At 43.5% G+C, this 26,871-nt stretch overlaps 1 protein-coding gene across 12 annotated transcripts in view; it reads right to left on the bottom strand.

The window, feature by feature from the left end:
* Window positions 1–26,871, bottom strand: part of DGCR2 (DiGeorge syndrome critical region gene 2) — a 375,101-nt gene that overhangs the window by 295,887 nt on the left and 52,343 nt on the right. For 7 of the 12 annotated variants that reach the window (XM_085634829.1, XM_085634831.1, XM_085634837.1 and 4 more), the window contains exon 2: window positions 16,436–16,507. The exons of the other annotated variants lie outside the window; for them this stretch is intronic. In XM_085634829.1, the coding sequence (XP_085490955.1) occupies window positions 16,436–16,507 (72 nt within the window). The remainder of the gene's footprint in view (window positions 1–16,435; window positions 16,508–26,871) is intronic. 12 annotated transcript variants of the gene reach the window in all.

The raw sequence follows: 26,871 nt of genomic DNA, 5'->3' as shown, positions 1-26,871 counted from the left end.
ACACACACATTGGCAAAGTCAATGGGTCTGGCACTGGCTTTGCTGAGAGTATTGGTTATACTCTGGCATAAACCATTGAGATGGGCTGCAAGAAGCTATGAAAGCCCATTCACAGAGTCTGGTGTTGCTGAGCCCTCACAAAATACAACCATTGGCAAAGCCAATAAGTTTGGCATTTGCATGATGCCTCCAGTCATGCAGAAGTTACACACTAGCCACAGACACATTAACCTAGTACGCTGACATTTACAAAACACTGAAGAAATGCTCCTGCTGGTTGCAAACCCAACAAGCATTGGCGAAGCCAATAGGTCTTGCTGTTTGGTTGCCAATGCAGACCCACTGGCTTTCTCAATGCTTTTTGCTACGGCTGCTTATCATTGGTAAAAAGAAAAAATGCTTTTTACCGATGTGCGTACATCCTTTTTGTTGTCCGTTTTCGGTATGTATTTACTAAGTTTAGTTAAAAGTGTTGGAGGTAGCAGTTTGAGAGATGAATCTGTAATAATGTTTGAATAATTTGAGAGAAAGATTTTTGGGCGACGCAATTGACGAATGAGCACTCTTTATAAAATGGTTTAGAAATATGGTAAGAGTGATTTATGTTTTGTAAAGAGTGAAGCTTGGAAACACAATTTGTAAATGTAGTCAAGTTTTAAAAGGTGCCTCAGTAGCAGTATAAAACTGCATAGGTGTGCTTACTGGATTAGCTGTTTTGAGCAATTATTGCCGATATTGGTTAGTAAATGTGTGTACATTGTTCGCAGTTTGTTATATTTAATTGGAGCAGAAATAATACATTCAACAAGCAGCTAAATGTTTCCAAAGGCTTTCATTAACATATCCAGCTTTTGACTAATGCTGCTGCCAAGTCCCGAGACACCTGCTGTGGGTTTAGGAAATCTTTATACTATGTGAACATGGAGGACTTTCCGATACTATTTTTTACTGAACCCTTAAGCAATTGCAAAGGTGTTCGCAAAATATTTACTCCATTTCAGGCCCTAAAATGAAATAAAAATCATTCAATTAAGCTTTATTGACATTTAATTATGGACACAAATCAAGGAGTTATTCCCGATCTGAAATAATTTTATGGCGCTTTCGCAAATAGCTAGCTTTGCTATGATGTTTACATGTAAACATTCTGAGGCACACGTGCTATTATGCTAGCTTACCTGCAGTGCATGGCACACCGCTTACACATTACAATGCATGGAGTAAACATTACACTAACAGCTCAGCAAATATTTATGTGCCCGGGAAAATATTATTCAAAACGTATTCATATTCACATGGTTGCGGAAAGAATATGTGTATTTAAGAGCAGGGTAATTATTATCTCTAAGCGCTGTGTATTCACATGACCAGTGTCATCCTTATGTGGCAACCACTTGCACCAGGTCTAAATCTAAACTAAAAATGCCACAGAAACAAGAACACGTTCCCAGACTTCAGGATACAACCAGTAACTCTTAATGGAGTTTGTGCAACAAAGGAGCTGCGTGAGGAAGATCATGGAGTAAGGGCAAAAAAAAAAAAAGTTTCAAAAAAAATAACAGAATCCCTCACAGAATGGAGAGCAGTGCTTGAAATGGAAAAACCGAGTGCCTGCTTGTTTCTGATCAGTGCTGGTACTCTCCAATTAAAAGTATTCCGTTTATCTTGAGAAGTGGCGGTACTCTCCCTCTCAAAATAAAAAAGTGCCGGTACTCAGCAACTGACAGTACCGGCCCATTTAAAGCACTGATGGAGAGGGTCAGGAGAAGTCACAACAAAAGAAGGGAGCCAATAAGTGTGATAAGAAGGGGGAAAAACCGCTATAAAGCATCCAGCGTTGACCGTATAATAATGCTTTTAAGAAGCAGGGGGAGAAGCAAAACGAGGGGAGAGAGGGAGTAGCAATAATGGACAGCGGGAGAAGGGGGTATAAAGAAAGCAAAAGTGAGGGAGGTGCGGGGGAAGATGAAGGGAGCACCAGATGGGGTATGGGGCGGAGGGAGAAAGAAGAAATAGTACCTCGATAACAGCACAAGCAGCAGACGGGCGCTAATTAAGTTGAATCAATGCTTGGTCCATTCTCCACAGAAATGAATGGAACAGATGGTTGGCCTACGCTGGACAAATAGGATGTAGCAAAGTAGAGTAATAATGAAGCCAAAAAATGCTAAGAAATGTGCAGACTCCAAGTACATCATTGTAGACAATAGTCTCTCAAGCGAGAGCGCATGTGCTGTCGCAGACTAGACCTAAAAAGTGCTAATGAAAACTGCAAAGCTTTGTATCCTGATTTTGTAAACATTCGTAAAATGCTCCAGCCTTTATTTAATGAAGGTGTACTGATTTGCTGTTTTGTATGTCTGGTTGATCAATTTCGTCACCTGTTCAGCCATCCTTGCACTCATCCATCCATCCATAAATTAATGAATGCTTTCACACATTCACCCATCCATACGCATACATCACTGTTTTGAATGAAGGTACTTTATTAGACAATTAATAAAATAAACACTGCAGAAATCATACATTATAAGACGTTTAGCGAAAAAGGTCTAAAAAAAAAAAAACATACATCAAAACAACAATTGCACATCTTAACTGAGAGACAATTTCATTATTTGCTGTCCATCAGAATTATAAAAGTAAAAATACCAGTGTACAAAAGGTTAGAGGGGGTCGGATAAATCTAGCCAACCACAACACTTCCTACAAATCTAAAAGTAATTGGTCTGGAGACAGCTTTTTCTCTGATTAGCGAGAATGTGTGTACTTGACTGTGCGACTAATTGCGAGTCTACCGATAAAGTGTCAGTGTGCAAGACTACAGAGCGGATAAAGTGCCAATGTGCCAAAAATAACTGCTTGTTAGGCAAATATTTCCATAACTTGACGGGATAGGGAGCAGCTTCTATCGCTTTCCCTAGCAGCCCGTCCTTACACATCAATTTGCCTGTTCACCATTATTTGTAAAACTGGATGGGATTGACCAAACCTTATATCAATTTCTCTAGCAGCCCGTACCAACAGAACCATGAACCCACTAGGTGCTTATCAGTTCACTTCACAACCCCCGCCCCCCCAAATCCACTTAAGATCAGACATGTACTCCTATCAAGTTTTTCAAGACGACCAGGAACTGCACTAATCTAATGTTCAACATTATGTTTCTTGCGTCCAATGATTCCACCAGTGCAGTCCTGCAGGACCGGATTCCCAGATTGGTGATCTCTTCTTAATAGGCTTCTTCACTGATTAACAAATACTAGGCAGATACATATGACATGTTGTAGAGTCTCGATCCCCTGATAGCATAGTCGGCAACTCTGGTCTTCGCCTGTTCCGCCTTTCCTCCACTTTGGCAGGAAGTCTAATGAAATATTTCTTAGGCACCATTCCCCTGCTGTAAATTGATTTCAGACCAAACTCGATCAGCCAGCGTATCATCCATCGGCAGCTGCACACAGTTTGTAGCAGAGCTTTACAAAGGCCGCCAATCTGGCAAGTGACTGTATTGTTAATGAAAATTTCAACCGAACTTGCACAGGCGAGGTCAATCTGGATAGCCGGAAGGTTTGTTTGTAAGATCTTATCACTTGTTTATCGAGTAGTATAGCCTCAGCATCTAACATGATCTCTGATCCGTACACTATGGTTGGTATCAGTTTGGCCTTCATTACTGCTCCCAGGCGTTTCAGGTCAATGGCCTCAGATGGATCTGGTCAGGGATGACAATGCATAGTTGACTGCCTGCACTTTCTCCTTAAATCGTACTCTTCAGGGATGCAAATGTGCCACTTGCATCAATTTTAACCCCTAAATATACATAAGTGGCTGCCTCATCAATTTTATTTCCCCTAAGATGCCATTTTCAATTTTTGTTGATGCACCGATTAAAAGTCATCACATTTCTATTCTTGCGATTTACTTCCAAGCCATGCTTGTCTACGTATATGGTAAGGCAGTTAAGTAGCCTTTGAAGGCATATTCGAGTGTTTACTGAGCAGAAGTAAATCATCAGTTTAGAGGATGTTTGACAGTTGTTGAGCACCCAAGCTCTGTGTGTGAGCTGTCTGCCCATCTAACTGTTGAAAGAACCACAATATATAGGTTGAAAAGAAGGGGGCGAACACAGCATTATTTTAAGCCCGTTGTTTGAACTTTCTTTGATACGTGGGTACCATCTCTTTATCTTGACCCACATCACTGATAAACGAAGAAGCCCTTTTAGAATGGCGTATAGCAGAATGGGAGACAAAGTAGAATAAGGATTGTGAACGCACCTATTATTTGAACTGAAGAAAATAAATGCATGTGAAGAAGCCAATCAATGTTTAAGACTTAAGGCATGAACCTCAGCACATATGCAAGCACCTTATTTCCATTTCCCTCAATATTTTGGGCAACTGTAAACGCGTCATAGAAGAAGACGCTGTTATGTTGTCGTTGGACGCCAAGATGGCGTTTGACTCCATTGAGTGGCCGTACCTCTTTGAGGTGCTCCGACGCCTAGGGTTTGGTCCGCAATTCATGGGATGGGTTAAGCTACTCTACACAGACATCAACGGTCAGGTAATGGTCAACAACTGCCTCTCCAGAATGTGCTCACCAAGACGGGGCACGAGACAGGGGTGCCCCCTGTCCCCATTAATTTTCTCAATGATCTTGGAGTCACTGGCTTCATGGGCCAGAGGAGATCCAGTGTTATGGGGGTTGAAATGGGCAGAGGGGAGGGAAGAGAGAATATCCCTCTATGCTGCCGATATTCTACTCTATTTGGCGACACCAGCAAGATCAGTGCATAGACTTTTAAATATCTTCACCAACTTTGGCAAATATTCAGGATACTCCATTAATTGGTACAATTCTGTGATTTTCGCCCTCCACGGTACGATCGCTGCACTCCTGCCCGACTGCGATATAAAAAAGGCTGCCGAGGGTTTTCGGTACTTTAGGATCTATGTCACCCCAATCCTACACTGTTTTACAGTAAAAACATAGCCACACCTATGGACAGATTACGCAGCGATGTAAAACATTGGCAAACACAGTCCCTTTCTCTGTTGCCTCTCCCCAGTTTCCTGTATGTACTCCAGAAATGCCCATACAAGGTCCCCGACTCATATTTTAAAAACATTGAGAGTGAGGTTAGGACTTTGTTGTGGGATGGAAAGGCACCCCATAAAGCTATCACTAAAATGACCAAGGGATGGAACGATGGGGGTATAGCACTCCCAGATCTGCATCTGTACTACTGGGCCTCACAGCTGGTGGTGGTGAATCAATGGTTGCATTGCCCTCCGCCTTTCTCCTGGCTAGTTATCAAATGGGTCGAGAGGCCTACCAAGGGGCCTTCTATTCGAAGGCTGGGAGAGGCCGTTATTTGGGCCCAACGGCCTTTACCGCAGAGGTCTGGCGTCAGGCCAATCGAAGACTTGGCTGGCATGATGTGTTGACCAGGGATTCCCCATTGTGGTCAGCTCAAAAGCTGGGTACGCTCTGAAACCAGCCTGGGTTCAACAGATGGGATACTATTGGAATCTCGACAATAGGTACCTGTGGAAACAGGGTAGAATATTTCAATTTACGGAATTGAAGGAGGAGTATAACCTAGCTCAAGGAGAGGTCTTTCACGATCTCCAGATCCGTCACGCACTCACAGCAGCTCTCCGGGGTACCGAGGAACTACCAGAATAGTCTCCCCTCTAGGATAGTCTCCTCTCTGCCAAAAAAAAAAACAGTGTCGTTTACATGCCAAAAGCTATGCAATAATTTACCAGACCTGTTTCAATCCCTCAGAAATAATTGGCAAACGGATCTGGGACAGCTAGAGGATGACGACTGGCAAACAGTGTTGATGTCACCCAGGGAGGTGGTTATCCCTCTCAGGCTCCACCTTGTCCAACTAAAAGTCCCTCATAGAACATACTTCTCGGGTGTCACCGCTGCAAAGATCGGGAGACGACAAGATTCTCTGGGTCTCCGTCGTTGTAATGGGGAAGACAACCTTTTATATCATGTGGGAATGTTCACTCATACAGACCCTGTGGGAAAGGGCTACATGGCACATGCAGCAAGCAGTAGGGCAGAACATCACACCGACACCACAATTAGGGCTCCTCAAAATGTGGGAGGCGACAGATCTCACCGAGGTGGAACAGTGGGTTACCCTGGGATATACGTTGGAAAACGGAACATAGCTATGAAGTGGCGAGCAGCTGATATTCCATCATCAGGAAACTGGGCGAGGGACCTAGACAAATGTATGGTCGTAGAAAAAGAGGTTTTCATTCTAGGGATTGCCCCAGCAAGTGGGATAGGAAATGGAGAAAGTTGAATGTTTACAGGGGGTGACCTGTGCATCTCACCGACCACAGAAATGGAAACGACGGAACCCCGATGGAGCAGAAGGGAAATGGATGCCTGAGTGAAACCGAACTTTTGATTGATAAAATTTATAGATAACATGTCCGAATATGTAATGATTGCTGAACTCTATGTGACTGATGTTGCTTTTCATTCTAATAAAAACTTTAAAAAATCAAGCATTTGCAATGTAATAGGTCTCGCATTTGCAAGAGTTTAAGCTATTGGCATTGTAAGTGACAAGGCCTTTTATTTATCTGTTTTGATAATTAGCACATAAATAAAAGGCATCGTCATTTACACTGCCAGTAGCTCAAACTCTTGTAAATGCGAGACCTATTTAATTTCAAAGAAGCGTCCGCCATTGCCTCGTGCTGCTTGGAAAGTGAAAGCGCGCATGGAGCGCTGAATGTTGCAGGAAAGCATGTCGTGCCTGCAGTAGAAAAAAAACTAATAAAAGAAAATCAGGACAGTTGAGCACTATAATGAGCCCAGAGAGAGGGGCATTCTGTACGACTACTGATGAAAAGAATTCTGCAAGCACCCTAAATGAGCGAGTGCTGCGGCATCCCAAAGGGAATGAAATGTATGAGTAGATTGAAAGAAGGGTGTGAGAGTATGGAGGAAGTAAAAGTTTCAGGATACGGTACTGAATCAGCTGGAGGGAGAAAGGCACGGAGCCTTGGAAGGAGGGCCTTCTGGGGTATAGATTGTTGCATCAGTTTGATGGAAGGCTGGGCTGCGTTGCCATCTGGTATGGAGTGGTGGCATGCTGGCATAGGACTCCTGAGGCCAGAATTGTTGTACCCAAATTATTTACTATTGAGACAGATCTGCAACAGAGCTTTCAAGTTTCCCTCTTCCATGTATAGGTGCTGTATACATTCCGGGTTTTTTATTTGCATTTTGGTCCCTGTAGTCCTTTTTGTTTCATTATTAATCCAGTGCACCAGATGAGAGTGCAAAGAGTCACCGGGGCTTGAATGAGATTCTCATGCAAGAAATTGGTAAAGCGGAGTACTTTGGAGCAGTCAGCTAGCTTAATGACCCCCCTTCCAGCTGCCATTTCCCTGCTGTGCATGTTGCTGGGCCTGCTTGAAGCAATTACACTGCCTGAATGTAATGTAATGTGCTGCTGAGGGCCACATTTTACACTGCTACGACTGATTCTCTCCTTCATGCCAATAAGTCAATTTGTGATGAAGTGTCACTCGAAGTGTCACATAAAAGACATCATGTCATGTCATACATAATGCAAACATTGGAATGGTACACATAATTTGGCTGAAAACTTGGAAGCCCTGACCGAGAATTCTACCCAGGACTGCCTCCCGCTGCCCTCCCCCCCAAACAAATGGGTGCTAAGAGCGATATGGCGACTTGACCACAAATGTTATGATGCAGCTGCTGTCTTCGATATTACCAAGCTGTTTCATGTGTCATCTTGAATATTTTAAAATATTCTGTGACATGTCAATGCAGACTATGAAATGTTGATTTCAGCAAATAATTTCCATTTTACCTTGTCAATAAAGACGGCCCTATTCTGTGTACATCCACATACGAGTTGTCTGTGCAAACTTCAGGCCAGGAGGGCGTAAGAAGCCTCTCCAAGCCCACTACGTAATATTATGCTCTCTTTGTAGCAAAAAAAAAAAAGTCCAGTCTGAGCTGATCTGGAAGGGGATTGGTTTTGAGAGATTAGAGAGGATAAATTTACTGCGTATGGCCCAAGTTAATACACTGATCCAGGAATATGAGAGCACAGTAAGGAGTTTTGGTCAACTAACGTTCCATGTAAATTTAAGAGACATCACCTCTCACAAGTGACAGTTTACTGAAGGACTCCATGTAGGATAAATATTCTTCCTGTCTTATTTATGATGCCGATGCATTCTGGTTGTTGTAGTCTAGGTCTGCTTCAGGGGAGCCAATTGGACTAACAGATATTAAGAATTAATTTTAAAAAGCTCGGGACTAGACAATATCAAAGTCAAAGTCAAAGTCAAAAAGCTTTATTTCGATAAAAGTCATTATCATAAAAGCAGCTCAGTGTATAAAAAGTTACAGTTAAGAACAACAGTAATACATTTAAAAAGATTTTATATCTCTGTTACAACATTTAGAAAGAGCAATAGTTTCAAAAAATGTTTGTTCAGTTAAGCTAGCCAACTAGTTGGTTAAGTTTTAGAGGTTAAACAATTGTGGCAGCATTTTCAGTTTAAGAAATTTTTCTAAAAAAGAATTAAACAGATTGTTTTAGCTTTTTGGCTCGGATAGCCCAAGCCCAGGATAGAAACTTGGCTAGGGCACAAGCATAGGGTACGCTACTGTCCGAAATAAGTATCCTGATTGCCACATCATGACTCCTAGTCCCCAGCTGACGGCATAGGTTTTTGAGCCAGACCCTCCTTGGAGTAGCATATTCGCCGCACACAAACATAAAATGTGCTAATGTTTCCGGTTTAACAAGACACGATGGGCATAGCTCAGACATTTCCATACAGGATTTCCATCTTTTAGTAAAGGTGTTAAGTGGTAAGGTTCCCGTTCTAAATCTAAAATACAAGGCCCTATCAAAGGGTTTTCCAATTGCATCCAGGTACAGTTCCCGCCTGGGACAGTCTTTGAACCTCAGAAAATCCTCTGTTAGCCTGCCCAGGGAGGTGCTAGAGTTTCTTTGAGAACAAATCCAGTCCCAATAAAGCTTTTTAAGTGTTTGCTTTGGGGGTGAAGTTCTACTTAGCCATGATTCAAGTTGACCCAACTTAGTTAATAAGCTTTTCATGTCTTTTAGCCATTTGATTTTATACCAGCTTGATGACATGATTTCCTTGAGGCCTCTGGCATATCCGCTTAGTTCTTCTACCCGCCAAATACGGGCCCATAATAATAAAGGGCGAAATTTCGCGATTTCGCCAATCTGGGTACAGCCAAGGTCCATGAATAAAGGAAGTGTCGGGGTGCCTTGTGGAAGGGACATTATTTCTCTGCAAGACATAGACAATATAGCTTTGATCACGAACTGAACGGATGGGGGCAGTGCTGTCCAACTCCTGCATAAACCCGTTTGCACAGGGGTTCGCACTTACGAGTTGATGAAGTATTTACTACACCTGGTAATTACCGGGTACTTTATCTCACCAGAATTTACCTGTCAGAATTTAACGGGAAAGAGTACAGTGCTACCCTTAGGTGCAGATTTTGATGTGATATGCATCAAAATCTTCATGTTATTAAAAACATGCAAAAAAGCAACCAAGGATCAGAGACAGTAATGAGGAAGGTGGTGGGTGGGGGCTGTTGGCTGTACCACACAGGCTGTGTGAGGCGGAGTGAATTAAGTAACAAAATAAAAGTGAGGGTATACTGGTGCAAGAAGAAACAGTTCGTTTTCCAAATACAGCGACTTAGAAACGCACACACTTGCACAATACCAATGCGGTCATAGGCACAAGGCCATGTTTATGTTTGCACATAAATCATGGGAAAGAAGTATAGCTAATAAATAAAGAAAAAAAACATTGTAATGGGAGCCCTGGTAGGGAATGAGAAAAAGAATGGAGAAGGGCGAGTGGTAGAAAGCACCTTGTAGGAGACAAAGGAGCGAAAGCTAGCACTTTTGTAAAAGACAGAAAAAGCACTTTGCCACGCCAGCTCACGCACTACTTACATAACAAGCATTTGCAATGCAATAGGTCCAATTGCATTGCAAATGGTTACATTTAAATGTGAGCGTGGCGCTGCTTCAAGGACAATGTTCTCGGTTTCTTTTTTTTTTTACTTTAGCACAGAGCGGTGTCCTTGAAGCGTGCGCTGCGCTCAGTGTTAAAGTTAAGAAAAATATAAAGAAACCGAGCGCGGTGTCATTGAAGCGGTGCCGTGCTGAGTTATAAAGTAAAAAAAAAAATTATAATATGCTAAATATAAATAAATAAAGTGAGTGTGGTGTCCCAAGCAGACGCTGCGTTTTTATTACAGTAGTAAAAAGCATACAATTTTGAGCACATAGCGCTGCAGCCGCCATTGTCCCCATCAGTGTCCATTTTAAAAATAGTGCTCACCCACCAGATAAAGCCCACCGTGTGACGCAGCAAGTTAACAGTTCAGTCCGGATGGGAGGTCTACAAAAGGAGACCGGGGGTGGTAACAAGCCTCGTTTACAATCAGAAGCCAGCATTTACCATAAACGATGACGCCAGCCAATATAAAACGATGGGCGGGGATTGAACTCCATTTCTAAAACCTACCTTACTACAATATGCCTCGCAAAGCTAGCAGCGCATGTGCGCTGCAACGCTAGGCGAGACCTACATTTTTTTAATTTTGGGCCACTGAAATATTAATGGCATTAATGTGTGGTCAGCTATTTCCTTTTTACCACCAAATCTTAATGGTGAACTAGACTACCAAATTTGGAATATACATTCAAGACAGCAGTCACCTCTGTACTTGCCAGCTTTAGTAACGACTTCGAGGATACACACACAATACTAATGTTGGTCGCTAGTGAAGAAATGTACATGGCTAACCTGCATAAGCCAAGAACGGGAGCTTAAGGAGAATACATATTATTAATGGCAAACTAGGTGTACCATTGTGAAATCTAGATGACTGTGCTACTACTAGAGCATGTTGTAACAATACCTACAGCACAAGATGCCACAAGAAATAACACACAATAAATAGAAAATAAAGCAAAACAGAACATATTACAACACAAAATAAAGCACCATAAAACATAATGTACCATCACAAAACAGTGTAATAGCACATAATGCCAGATAGATGAGAACACAACAGGATATATACAGATCCTCCAGGATTTCGGTATTTGCCCAAAAAAATTGTGAAATCGACAATTTTGTAAAAAGGCCAAACTTTTTACAAAAGTGACTGCAAAATTGCTTTTATTGATGCAGCATAGACTGCTGTACCATATAAAAAGATGGGGGTGGGAGGGAGGGGTCAGTGAGCAGGTGAGGTGTTTATTTACTCACCTGCTGCGTCGCATCCCCCTGTCTGGAGGTGCCTGAAGAAAACTGCTGCTGCTCAGAACCGGAGCACCAAATAGCAAGTAAGTTTTGTATCTGCAAGATATTCAGTTTCTCTACTCATCTTCTCCACCTCCCCCCCCCCTCCCCCCGCCCTCAGCACTCCCACCATCCTCTGGAGGAAAGTGGGTGGTGTGACTGCAGGGACATTTAAAAACCAAGAATTCAGGCGTGCCACCCTTTGGGCAAGCAGCGGGACCCGCAAAGACTTTTTTTTATAAATAAAAAAAAAAGAAAGGAAAGAATTCGGGCCTGCCGCCCGTGGGCATGCGGTGGAACCAGCTGGGGTCAATTTAGGTTTGGTTTTTAAAAAGAAACAAAAATAATTTGCGGCTAAAATGCTACACAATTTAAATTTTTGCACCGCTAAATTACCGTTTTTTTGCTGCAAATTTATGTCGCAATATCCTGGGGTTCTGTATAGAAAGTAACAGAGGCTCCCAGGCCCCCCCGCAAGATAGAAATGTGCTAAACTGTTCCTTTATGGGGTACATAGCTAGATCAGTTTAACACACTGTTTTCAGCAAAAGATCGGTCCTATGTCAGAAGAATATATTAAAGTTCCCTACCAGCTATATGGACTTACTCCCAGCCCTGAATGTCCATGTGTAAGTATATGATATCTAGCTGGTATCCTGACTTTATTGGCCCCGGCATTACATTAATCTAAGCATGTGCGGAGAGGCCTAAGCCACTCTCTGCCTATGTGAGTCCTGGACCTGTCCAGTGATATGGAGGGGCACATCAATTTCCGACAGCGTACTTCTGTCCCAATTGTGGGTATAGGCCATAAAGCAGTCGTTAACAGCATACCTTGATCAAGAAAAATAAACCACGAGACCAGACCTTTTTATCTGGGTCACTGGGATTGATGTCATAAGACGTCTACACTGATAAGAGTGTCAGAAAGCGAGCAGAGCAGAAGACGGAAGAGACAACAGCCACATCACCATGTTTCAATCTATCCTAGCTGACAGTAGAAAACATTTTCGACCGTCCAGGGTCACCTGACCAGACCCTACTGGACTGTGCAGAAGTGCTTTAAAAAAAAACATTTATTGGGGGGGGGGGGGGGGGGGGGGGGGAGTAAAGCCACATGTCAGGGACAACTCGTCAAACTCACACTTAGTCTTGTAATAAAGTACTGCAGCATTCAAGTTTTACACGTGTACTGACCTCTGGGATGGGTAATAGAAGTGGTACTTTTTTTAATCGCACTTCCATTAATTACAGAGGCATAGGGTGCAACCCTCACCCCCAATGTCAATCACTCCCAGCAATCACAAGTAAAGGTACAGAACAATGTGGGTGACAGAACACAAGCTTTTCAAATGGGATGGAAAACCGCGTTGAGATGATAGAATTTGATTATGCAGAAGTGGTCTGCCCTAAATGAACTCGATTCATATGAAGTGTTAACTGCTGGTCATATATTCAAATCTCAGGGAGCGTACCAGAGTTGGTATTAGCGTGAACTATCTCGACCATACCGGTTTGTGGAGATTAATGCACAGGTGGTTGGCCAGTCATTAGTCAACGACTGTGCTCTGACAATCGCCTCAGTACCATGGACTGCCTTTTCAAGGCTGTGCATACCAGCCATTACTTGTGAACTGTGGTGCTCAGCGCTGTACCCGCTGTGTGTGATAGAGAAGATTCTACTGCTGCTGTCCAGGTGGTTCCTGGTTTGTGACAATTACTGAAGCTTGGGAAAACTTTTCACTATACAAAACACCGAATGACTGGATCTATCTACCTTTGTTTAGAAGAGTGGAGATTAAGTTGACACCTGCAAAACTTGATAAAGGTGGTGCAAATATACCCACAGCTGCCGAATCTACGGTCAGCCTGCACTAAACTCAAACAAAGCTTTGGGTCCGTCCCTAGAAACCGATCTCTGTGCTGTTCATTGAAAAAATAATGCGGTTTCTTATGTGCAGTTAAATAAAGGTGAAGGGTGCATGCACCAAACGAACGAAGACTGTACTGTGGGTCAATTATAAATGTGGCCTCAATAAAACAAGGTGCATCCGAACATAAAAGCCACTATCAGTGTAACGAGTCGCATAAAAACAAGCAAAGCAATGTGCAAATGAAAGTTTACAATAAAAAATATAAAAAAAATAATCACAAAATGTGCACCCTAGTAGCAAAGAGGGACTAAGCTTGGCTATGGAAACATCCGCATACACCTACACTGGTGGCGTAGCGCAGAGAAGTGGATTGGTGCGCACAACAGGAAGAGCCTATAATACATGGCAAGGAGCTGTCCAGAGAAACATTCCAAAATGTGCTCAATGTTATGAAACTCGCATCAAACACGTACAAGGTCTGGGGGCATTGGCATTTACAGTTGGTATTCATTAATTAGCCAATATTGTACAAAACCCCAAAAATAGGATTAAAAAAGTGTGCTTAAAATAAAGCAATCGCCGACATTTGTCCTAACATATGTCAAAGCCCAGGGAAAAGCGTTGATTGGTTCATAGGGAAAGGGGTTGTTAAACGCTGTAATTTTTTGCAGGACTCTATGGATTCCTAGCCACTCTTCTCTAGGGCAAGGGTGGTAAAAGACTGCTTATATGAAGCATCAGCGCCAACAGATGAAAGGATGCTGGGATGGCGCGAGTTGTTGCCTAGCAGCCCATCAGCAATGGCCCACGAGATGGTAAGGGAATGCAGAGGAATGGGACCCCGAGGCCAGCATTGCCTAGCACTGCGCTAGCACTTAGCGCCTTGAAGCTGGTAAATACTGTATGGTACAGCTGGAAACGAAGCACCAAGTACATGAGTGCTACAGCAGCTTTTGCACCAGCAATCCCAATATAGTGTCTACCACACTTCTGAATAGGAGACAAGTGCCAATAGATCGGTGTAAAATGTATGATTACAGGCAAACTATAGGAGACCGGAGTTCTTCGCTTGTTTGACAAGGTAAGAAAAAAATTTGGAACAATAATACAATTTATGACATACAATGCTCAAGTAAGACCAACACAGGGGTTCAAAAGGCAAACGAACCCCAAACCTCTCAACTTATGTAACTCATGCTGATATTTAGAGAGTGAAAAGACTATCCTCATGTTAAGGAGCACTGTTTAAGCTGCCACAGGTGAACACTACAAAAAACAGCAACGATGCAGCTAAAGTATCAGGAGGGAATAAGACAGAATAGAACGGATTGGAATACTTTTATATAAAAAAATATATAGGAATCCTAGGTTCAAATGTACACAGTTTAACCATTTACACCAGACCTACCTATCCCCCAGGCACACATGCAAAATATACGCAGGAGGCGACCTGTCCAAGAGGCAGGGAAACCAACCCAGTCTACTTTCTACCACATGGTGTGGGAATTCCATCAGAGCAGGAAATACTGGAACACAGTGGAAACGGATCGCGTCTAGCATGTGGCCCAGAATCCCGCCTGTTAGAATTATTGCCTAGAGATCGAGGAAATATAAATCCATAAATACGTCTTCCGACTTGGTATATATTCTGGCTATAATAATAGCCACGACATGGGAGGAAGTAACAGCACCTCCCATACTTCTCTGGTTTAGAAACGTGGAGATGGTGGAAGGCCGAGAAAACCACTTACTAGGACGCAAAGAAGTAGAAAGGGAAAGGTGGAAATCAACACTTGGGGCACGATTTGGTTGACCTTTACCGAAAAGACAGAATGGGTCCCCTGGAGAGCATCTGTTCCACACGCAGCAAAATGGTAAAATACGTCATAGGTCTCTTGATAACGAGGTGGGCAGAGAAAACTACTGGGAGAGCAAACTACTAACAAATATAAAGAGTTTGAAGCTGGATATTGATATTACCTTCAACTAACTTGAGAACTGTTAGATTCTTATTGTCGCGAACGTGATCTATGTCAGATGCTTGTGATATATACCAATTTCTTTATCGATTGATGCATTTATACTAGGACATTTTTTTTGGGGGGGGGGGCAAACCGATAGAGTGATTTAAAACAAATAAGCAAAAAGGCCGGGTCAGTAATTGCGGTACCTGCTCAGCAACTATATTATACACAATAAAGCTACATTTTTGTTCTATCACCGAAATGCTGTGTATATTTCCACAGCATCCACATCAGCAATGTCTTTAATGACGCTCTGATCCTCTGGTTGCAACATTTTAATGCAACAGACATAAGTCAATACTGTGTTGCAAACCGTAAACGAACAATGGCACAGCATGCGCTCTGGCAATCAATGTGGAGCATCAAATGCGATATCGGAAGCGACACGCCATAAACATGAAACACGTGTGGCATAATATGAGCTATGACAATCACTGTACAGTGTAAATTGCAATATTTGAAACGGTGTGTAGTCATACAGTGGCACTGGCAGTGTACAATGGCCCTAATAATACCCTCTGAAAGGACAAACAAGGTCTAAACCAGCCTGGGGTTGCTTCTGATTCAGAAGAGGTGTGGCCTAGCTACTCGGCCTGTATTTTCAATGTCGGGGTGGGGCCAAGAATGAGATGCATATTGTCGACCATGGTATAGTGTGGACAAGCTTATATAATAGATTGGAACACGGCCCACGTTGAGAATAATATAAGAATTCCATACATCGCTGACACACACAGCAGAATTGGGATCATATTTTCACAGTATTCAATATTCTGAAACAATTTACTGGATATGAGTCCTTCACAAGTGCACTATTAATTGTGTGTGCACATGCACCCACATCCCCGAGATGGACTACTGACACCGTGTGCACTTTCCTCCACTCTAATCAGCAGCATAGAGGCGCTAGCTGACTAAAATCCTTCTCTGATCTGCACAACTGAAGTCCCACCTTCCCCTCCATTTAATGCGCTAACCAGTTAGGGAGTTTGCATTACAGTACTGCAAAATGCACGGTTGAGGTTCATTCGTCACTGTAACCCAACTTCCTCACACGCTTTGTTTTTTAAATAGAATAAAGGTAAGCCCAACGAGTCCCACCGAACATATCTAAGAGTAAAATATATGGACTTCACGTTACCTGCAGCCCCCACGTCGTGGCGTTCATTCATTTCCTCATCTTCCGATGCATTCAACCCAAGCACAACCTTCTCTGCTCCAACACAAGTAGAATGGCCCAGTGATGGCGGAGTAGAAAAACAGACAATGTACAGTCAGACCTGGTTACTCCACATTCAGCCCTTTCGTGAAATTCACCAAGGGTTGCATATATATTTAAGACAGCATAACAAACATAATAAGAGGTAATAAAGCAAAAACGAAATTCACGCAGGGATCTGAATTAGCCAGGTCAGATTGTACACAACTTTTACTTTGTTTGATACACTGTAAAAACAAACACAGACCACCATAATACATACTAAAATTCATAAACATACAAAAAAGTAAAAACTGCACATGCAACTAGGAGATGCGGAAAGTCTGAGGGAATGGAGTGTCCTCCCTCAATCCCAAACCAAAATTATAATTGTTTGTGGCTATTTTACGTACACATTAAAAAACACTTGTATATTTAAAATGTTTTTAATTTGCATTGGGAATATAATCTTCTGGAAAAAGTTACCGTTCCTTAGGCTAACGGGTGAAAAAACAAATTTTTGCTAAAATTACAAAACGCTGATAAGGTCACAGGCTTCTGCTATGTTCATCTGATTGGAGACTACTGCATTTAAAGGGCCCTACACACATGAAACTGGACTTGTTTGCCAAACTTATAAATGTGTGAGCATTAACTAATAAAAATGTCAAGTTAAGCTGCTACAGTTCAAACTGTTGCATATTTGAAAATAAGTTATTGTAGAACACCCAAAACTACGTATTTTAATACGCCCCAAATGCCCTTGTAGTATAGATGAAAAGCAAGGGCCTCAAAGTTATGAGCATGCTGAGGAAAGACATAGTAAAATACAAGAAAAAGTTGTAAAGCGGGAAATAATACGTGTACAACACAATTATCACTACGATTACCTAAATTAATCACTGCTGCTAATACTTAGTTGTCAAAAGACACATATGATGGATGGAATGCAGAGCAAATCAAACATTCGCCCCCAGTCAATAGATCTGGGTTAAATCCATTGTTCTTTTGCTCACCATGCCACCCCAGTTTAAACCCAGCCATATGTAAATCAGTCTGGACCCTGTCCCTCATGGGAACAGTCCAGCCCTAACTGCTAAGCCAGGTTCTCCCTGGACAGGAAACAAGCATCCTGGGACCGGTTTTGGGGCATCACCCCTCATCAGCCAGTCTAGCTTGAATCCAGTGGCAAAGTGGGCAAGGGACCCACGTCAATGTCAACTTAGGGCGAACAAAGCAAACACAAGATGATGATGGATGGAGCACGGTTTATACCCAGCCATATGCAAATCAGTCCTGACCCTGTGCCTCATTGAACAGTCCAGCCCGAACTGCCAAACCAGGTCCGCCCTGGACCAGAAACAAGCATCCTAGGCTCATTGTGGGTCCCGGGCAGGTAGACTTTATGCTGATCAATTCGTGCTGAATACCGGGAGATCTTTGCAAAAGAATTGCGAGCGGGAAAGTTTAAGGCCACGGGGGCCATTGCTCCTCGGATACTCAAAGATTTACCCTCCTGCTTGTTGCAGTAAGGAATAACGCACTAGTAATCAAGGGCTTCTCCACCAGCTGTGGCCCCCCCCACGGCCTTGAAAAATTTCCCGCTCGCAATTCTTTTGCAAAGCTGTACTTCAGATCTCCCGGTATTCAGCACAAATTGATCAGCATAAATTCTACCTGCTCACACCTCATCCTGATGATGGTCTTACATTCATAAGATCGAAACGCTGTCGACCTTTACAACCTAAAACTCCATTACTGCAACAAATTAATTTGGAGTTTTATATATTGTTGTTGTCAATGCGATGTAAATTTTAAATGTAACAAACACCCCTCACTTCACGCACTTTCACTTTGTGTGAGCACCAGAACTATTATCAAGCAATTACATTATAATACTCCATTTATGCTGTTAATAAATGTGATGTCATACCAAACCTAGTGTCCCAGCATATATTGTTTAACTGGTCCCGCCTGGACTACACTACTTTGTTCCACCCGACTAACGCTGCCCAAAAATAATTTAGTAGCCTAGGCTACACGAGGACCCAAGCGGCCTCCTTTTGACCTTTGTTTTTTCCACATACGTATTCATCCCTGGTCATACTACTGGGGTTCCCTTGTTGTCTAAAAATATACTACCCCTGATGAGGCATCAAAGCGCTTGTTCAGCAAGTAACACTATTCCAGAACCCATAATGGATTAGTGACGAATTAGTATAGTGAAATTAGAAATTAATTTGAGTGGTGGACATGTTAGTTTGTTATATGGATTGAAGAGCGATGGATTTAGAATTTTTTTTGTGTCTGCTTTGGAGCTCATAGCAGTAGGAGGAGGCTTGGGATGAGTAAAAGGGAGGTGGAGGGGGAGAAGAGTAAAAGGGAGGTGGAGGGGGGAAGAGTCAAAGGGAAGGGTTTAGAAAGGCTTGTTTTGGGGGATCCAAATAGTAAAAGAGGTATGAGATGATGCAAGGAGGGGTAGGGGAAGGAAGAGTCTAGAAAGGGTTATTGTAGCGAACAGCTTACAGAGGACCAAAAACCATGTCATGGCAGCTAAATCAGAAAATCTCAAACATTACGCTCAACAATCAAATGTATCTGGGTTCACTGACCTCCATCACAGTTCAAGGAATATAATGTAATTCATAAAACTCAGCTTTTTAAAAGTGAATAACTACTGAGCAATAATACAGAAAGATCTAAGAGCACACATTAAGGGGAGTTCTTATACAACCCTCAAAAATGAATTCCTCTGAAGGTCTTTGTCCCACTGCCAATCTGCATCCAAGTGTGTTGATAATAAACAAATCTGCGATATAGATACACGCACTCACACAGAGAAATAGATTTCTAATGGACACACAAACGAAAAATGTTCACAAGTATTTAAGTATTAGTTATGATCACATGTGAATATGATATACTAAATGACGAGTCCATAGTACATTTCTGGGTTACCTAAATAATATATCAACACTGTACCATTCGAGAACAGTCCCTAAACAGTCCCTAAAATGCCTCACAAAACAATATTGGACATACAATCGTACCCCTCCACGTCCTCTATCATAGGATCGAAACAGAATGCTCACAGGATCCCCATTAAGGATGCCAACAAGAGAGCATAACCCAGTAGTAGACACTTCCAAACATATGGAACACCAGCGTATGAAGACCAAACAGATAGCTCTAGATTTATACCCACTATTAAACAACAAGTCTCAATTGTCAGGCGAAATCGTGGTCTGCAAATAGTGATTTAGCTTTAAAATTAGATCGAAGGAGTACGAACTATAAATGCGCTCCTTGATTATTGGTAAATAAACTACACATGCATGACCCGTTTATATTTCTATACTAGAATCTCGTCAAAGATACTGCAACCAATACCTCACATACCTCAATCTGGTACGAACATGAACTGGGACCAAATTGGTACTCTGGGCAGTAACTGAAGAGGTCTGGATTACTCTGCCCTTCTTGGAGTTAGCATTCTAGGGGTCAGGTTACTTCTAGTGTACACAGGTTGCCAGCATCATTCCACAACTTTCTCTGTGTTATCTCAGGCCTCAAAATGAATCTAAGTCCAAAATTACAAGGTTCAGTTCCAGAATAGGTCATCAAATGTTTTAACAGAGGCATATGAGAGTACGCCATAACTAACCATAACCATGTCTAAGGTAAGCGTGGGCACAGTGCCACTGGAACCAAGATGCATCTCAATGAAGAGACCCAATCAGGCCAAAAATGGTCTAAGGTTTGCTTGCGTTCCGGTTCAGAGAAGAAGTTCGGGTTGGACTGTACCTACTGGAGCAGAACCAAGACTGATTTGCCTATTGCTGGGTCTAACCTGAGGTGGCATGCTGGGCAAAACCAAGGGTTGGAATGCGATCCCAAGCTTGGCCAGTGCCGAGTACCTGACTTGGCAGTTTGGGCTGCATTGATTCTATTGGAGCAGGACCAAGTCGGATTTGCATATGCCTGGGACTAATCAATTATCGTTTTGCAATTAACAATACTAACTGAACGGCATTGACGTGGAACGTCAATGGGTTAGGAAATAAAATCAAACAGGGCCTAGTGTCCCATCATCTAAAAAGACTTAAAACCGACATAATATTTCTACAGGAGACACATCTGCTGGGTTCGAGTTGTTCTTTCCTCTGGAGGGGACAATACACCACTTTGGCGCATGCTGGCTTCACTAAGGGTTCGAGAGGAGTGGCAATTCTTATTAAAAAATCTCTCCCCTTTCGGATTACTCAACAATGGGTGGACCCTGTAGCAGTGAAGGGCATCTGGAACCATAAGTTGTTCTTTCTTCTTAGTGCCTACGCTCCTCCACGAAATCAGCAATGCACATTAGATAAACTGACAAAGCTCTTACTGCAATCTGGGCCTGCCACACATTTTATAGGAGGGGATTTTAATTGTGCGTTTGAACCTTCAATCGATCAAACACAGACACGAGGTCCCGCACCATTGGCAAAGTTAAAAAAAAAACTTGGATTTACCGATTTATGGCACCAACAACATCCAACCAGGCAGGCCTACTCCTATTTCTTGGGGGCTCAGAGGGTGTTCAAGATTGGACTACCTCTTTGCTCCGGCAGGAGAGATCATAAAGGTGGAAAAGGTAGAATACTTGGCTAGGGGCGTTTCGGACCATTCACCGATCTGCTTGACAGCGGGAAGTAGGGGGGGGGGGGGGGGGGGGGGGGAAATCAGGTAGCGAATTGGAGATTGAGCTCTTGGGTCTTGTGAGATAACAGAGTAGCGAAAGAGCCCAAGGTGGATTCGGAGCTCTATTTTAAAGAAAACACCGGCTCTGTATCATCGGCGGTCACTTTATGAGAGGCTTACAAGGTGGTACTCAGGGATAGGGCACAGAATATCGCCCATAAAAAAAAACAAGAAACTCAAGAGATGGAGGCCCAAGAAGGCAAACTGTTACGGTTAGAAAGAAAGGGTACCTCCGCACTAAATAGCCATACACTGCGCCAACTCGAAATAACCAAAAGGGTATACCAGGTGCTAGCAACTCGGGAGATACAGGCCCAGCAACTGGCAGTCCAGCACAGGCTGTACAAAACAGATGACAGCAGGAAAATTGCTTGTGTGGTTGGGTAGGAAGGAGATGGATGCGAGATGGGTACTGACCATCCGAGAACACCAACACGTACACTACACCTACGGACATTGCGTGGCCCTTCGCCCGATACTACAAAGACCTGTATGCAGTTAAACTGCATATGAGTGAGGCGCAAATCACCCAATACTTAGATACAGTTACGTTGCCCTCGCTCTCCAAAGAAGATAGAGATAGGCTGGAGGAAGACCTAACCCTCGAAGAAGTGACGGAGGCCGTTGGCCGCCAAAAGACCAGGAAAACCCCAGGCCCACATGTACTCCCGGGAGACTTTTTTAAATTAAATAGTAACCTACTGGCCCCACACTTAGTACAGATGTTCCTGACGTCAAAAGAACAAGGGATTCCAACACAAGATCTCAGAATGGTCACAGTAGTGGTAATTTATAAAATAAGGAAACCACGGGAAGAATTTGGATCATATCGGCCCATATCGCTGCTCAACATTGAAACAAAGATTCCGGCCACTATTCTTGCAACGCGCCACTTGACAGTCATTGCCCCCCTGATACATAAAAACCAATCCGGTTTTATGCCAAAACGATCCACGCGATTTAACTTATGGCGACTGGCTAATTGGATGGACACAGTCCAGGGCCAAGATAGCCCACACATGCTGCTTTCCCTCGCCGCTGAGAAGGCGTTCGATACCATTCATTGGCCCTTTATGAGATACACCCTAGAAAGATTTGGATTTGGTCCTATGTTTAGGGAATGGTTGACAATTCTTTATATTGCGCCCGAGGCTAGAGTCCGAGTCAATGGGGCAATGTCAACGAGTTGGCCAATTCAAAGAGGTACCAGGCAGGGTTGTCCCTTGTCTCCCCTACTATTTGCTTTCATACTGGAACCCCTGGCCTGTGTAGTTCGTACCTGCCAAGGACTAGGTGGTTTCATAGCTAAATCCCGCCATTAAGAGGTTGAATGCATATCACTGTACACAGATGATATTTTACTATATGTTACAGACCCAGCCCAGACACTCCCCAAAATTCTGGAAATCTTTGAGGAATATGGCCAATACGCGGGGCATAAGATTAATTGGAATAAATCCACCCTGTACACGGTTGCAGGGGTGGTGGAGCCTTGGGCCTACCCAAGCTGCCTAAGACACTCCCTGGAAGGGTTTACATATCTTGAAATTTATATTACTACTAACATAGCAAACAACTTAGATCGTAATGTTAGGCGAATCCTCTCAAATTTTCAAGAAGACGTTAGGAGGTGAAGGAAACTCCCCCTAACGATCATGGGGCGGGCATCTATGAATAAAATGATCACACTCCCACACCTGCTATATATTTTGCAAAACTCCTACTCCTACTGCAAAATGCCAGAGAATGTGTTCACAACCCTCAATAGCGAACTGCGCTTGCTTCTGTGGGACGGGGATCAACAACGTATAGCCCCACCTCCTCCGGTACTCGCTTACCTAAGCGTTTGGTGGCAGTTCAAATACTTGATGTCAGTACTATACAATCTCCTGATCACCACCTGTACTCCCAGCCACAGGGAGTGCAACTGCTGACGAAGTGGCAGGATCGACTTTAGCTGGAATAGGAGGTCGAGGACTGGACCGAGATCCTGGATAATCTTAGCCGAGGTGCGCAAGCGGCTCAGATAAAATTATGCCTTTTCAAAATCTTGTAGGAGTGGCATTGAACCCGGATGAGACTCAAGTCAGCGTCGCTGCTACTCCACTCGCTGAAGGTGTGGGCATGTACACTGAGATATTGTTCACATACTACACGATTGCCCTGGCATCTATGCCCCCTGGGACGATATCCATATCCACTGCCATGCCATGCCATCTAATTCTGCTTCACGGCAGCGGATTTGACCCAACTGTCACACCATGAAAATGGATTCCTCCTCAACCCATTGAAGGCGGCTTAGCTCTGCATTCTATGCCAATGGCACTCCAAACAGGCACCCACACACAAGGAATAGCTCACTGAAATGTATAAAACAGACTCCCATGAGAAAATCATTTAAGATATGCAGGATAAGGCAGCACATTTCTTCTCATATGGACTCCCTTATTGAAGGACGGTCAACAACAAGTGCTCAACACTGTTGTGGCGGCCCTGATCTGCTGGATCTAGCCCCCCACCCACCCCCGTCATGTAGTCCGGGATGTTGGCTTTGAGGCCTCCCCTGTTCTGTTGCATCCTGTTCTGCCGATAGGGAACCTAACCCTCGGGTGCGCCATCTTGTCTGTTATCCCCTCACCCCCATTGATCCTCCTCCCCCTCCCCACCCCCACCCCCCACCCCCCCCACGGTCCCTCCCTTCCATCCTCTCTCCTGGTTTCTGTAATGATCGCGGAGGATGTTCTACAGGAGCGTCTGGAACCTCGGAGAAAAGTCCGCAGTCGTCCCCCACGTCCCTCCGACTCTATCAGACTCTAGAGTACGGAGGACCCGCTGGGGGAAAACAGGGAAACAAAACAAGGATAGGTGGGGAGAAAGGCAGGTCTTGATTGATGGATCACGGCAGGATTAAAGGCAAGGACTCCCAGCTGTAACACAAAGTTGTATTAAGGAATACCAATTTTCCACTACCCTTGACTGTTTCAATCCTCAAGCTTAAGGAACCTACCAAGGTTATCGTCAGCCGCTCTGGTAACTGTCAGCATGAATATCTGTGCATCACTCTATAAGAAGACCCCTTGATGAGACACAAGTGTAATACTCAACATCCCTCAGAGTACGAATTTACACAGTGAAGGTACCTGACTCACCCCGTAAGTATTCAAGTGTACTGGATGGGAGGCTAAACAATCGTCTTCTTCTACCACTCTCTACAAGTGATTAGTCACCTTAGGGCTGAAGGGAACAGATAGATATGGGTCAAAATAAAAGAAGGCTAATATTCCCCACCTTCTATCAAGAGTTACGTATGACAATTACCGTGCTTCCTATGCAGCAAATATGGAAAACCTAAATCAATGCTCAATGGTCCTCGCCAGTCATCACCACCTGATAAGCGTTCAACAGAACGTAGTGTAGGGATAAAATATGGGAATGCCTTTCCCTTGGCAAAAGCAAGTGATAGTAAAGGATAAGTAGCAAGAACCAAAATGAGACTCCGGCAAGACAAAGACCGAGAGTCGCCTTAACTGCAGGCTGCACACGTAAAAACAAAAGACTGTTAAGGCACGGGTCAGTCCCTGTATCCACTGAAAGGAACAGCGAGTGGAACGGGACCCACGAACTAGACACCAACTGATAGACCTTACTTGGTGATGGGAAACACTCGGGTACAGCCACACCAACCAGAGGAAAATTGCGCAGCTAGAGCTGCCGCTTCTGTAGGCTCAACAACGCCAGCGCCACGCTTCACCGGGAACAACAAATACGCCGGCACTCGTTCTCTGCAACTCGTCCACAACAGGAAACAGGAAACACCACCCAACCGGAAGTCAGGCAAACACCTACGGGACGGAAATGGGGCTAAGTGCAAGAACGCTAAGCAGCGTTTGCACGCCCTTCGCCCCTTAAATACTTTCTGCTCTCTGGGGCATGACAGTTTCCCATTCCTCCATTACCCTCTTCCCAATCCCACTCGCATTCTCCCCCTCCCCTGTTGATGGAAACACACATTTCCCCATTTCCCCTCATTCTACCAGGTGTGTGGTCCTCCATTCATGATTCAAGTATGCATCTGCCGCACTATGTATGGAAGACTGGAACTATCCTATGGATCAGATATGCCATCTCTGTATGCTGCTATATGTATTATAGTATTGGCTTTGTAAGCAATTACAACAAACAAAAGTTAAAAACAAGTGTACCTGCAAATTCAGAAGCCTGCAGTCAAATTACACTGGCCACCGGATGCAGTACTTGGTCCAGGCTCTACGGCAGGATGAACACTCAAAGCAAAAAGCAAGACAAAGACTAGGAGGAGGTGCTGAAAGTAAAGTGACGTGAGGGTCAGACAATGGAAAGTATAGGCAGGTAATGGGCAGGCTCTAAACCCCTTTTAAGATTTTTAGGTCGAGCCTAGAGTCCGCGCGCAAGCGATGCTTTAGGGAAGATCTGTGGTAATTCAGTACTGAGGGAAGCCCCACTCACTCCCCCGGTCATATTTTTAATTGGCTTGTGTCTTTGTCCTTCATAAATGCTGCCTTCTGATTAGTTTATACGCTTGTTAGTCCCTCCTTATTACGTGGAAGCGCCCCTTGTTGAGGAACATATATGTTCATTCACTCTGCTTGATTGGGTGGCAACCCTTTTATCAGACAAGACCAATGACTTCCTCTTGGAAGCTATTGCAACATACTGTTCGTACACCTTGCTGGATTAACTCAGCCACCATATCCTTCTGGATTGATTTTTTTTTATTTTTTATTGTGTGCCTCTTTGGACACAAACTATAATTTTTTCTTTCTCTGCTCACGTTCCCTCGCAATTCCGAGGTATCATTGATACAAGTGCTCTTGATTCTTGCTCAGACTTCTTTGAAAGCTGTGCTCTCTTTAAGACCACTGTCCGATGGACTGACCAAGGGGAGGGTGTAGTGAGGATATGGACACACCCGCGGACATTGCTAAGTTAGCATAAGTTAGATATGCTTGGCTGCCATTTTGCCGCTTTTGCTCACGTTACTACATGCCACATTTCTCGTAAACACTTTGCTTGCTCGCTTTCACATGAGAACTGTCTGCATTTCACATATTTAGTTGAACACACTGCTCCTCGTCTGTACTGCATGTTCAAGGTCGAAAAACGATGAGCTCTGTTGATTTGCTTTGGTCAGTCTCACGTCCCTAGCAATAACATACAACACTGCAAACCTGGAAATCTGGTGCTTTTAAGATTGCGTTGCATGCATGTTAAGGCACTTGGAGAAATGCTTTCCAGGATAGAAGAGCTGCGTTTGTCCGGTGATTTAAATTCCTACATCTGAACTCGGAGGTATGGGATCCCCCTGACAAAGCCTGGAGGTCTTCTATAATTATAATAAACTAGCTTCTAGCACAGGGAGGGGGGCGAGGCGCTATAGTCCCGTTTCCACTATCATTATACTATGATTTCCCCTTTTGTTATATATTGAATTATAACAATGCTGATTTGTTTGATCTTATGCATATTGTTGCTAGTATTGGTGCGTGTACTGCATTATAGCATCTTAAACTATTCCTTGGCTCTATTTACTCATGTGGTGGACAAGTACGAGAGTTTTCTTGTTCCCACGTATCAGGAGAGGGACGGAGCAACATGTT

Source organism: Triturus cristatus, chromosome 11 (assembly GCF_964204655.1).
Source record: "Triturus cristatus chromosome 11, aTriCri1.1, whole genome shotgun sequence".
In the NCBI taxonomy this organism is placed as follows: domain Eukaryota; kingdom Metazoa; phylum Chordata; class Amphibia; order Caudata; family Salamandridae; genus Triturus; species Triturus cristatus.
The sequence above is the reverse complement of the archived record's forward strand: the minus strand, read 5'-3'. Positions and strand labels throughout refer to the sequence as shown.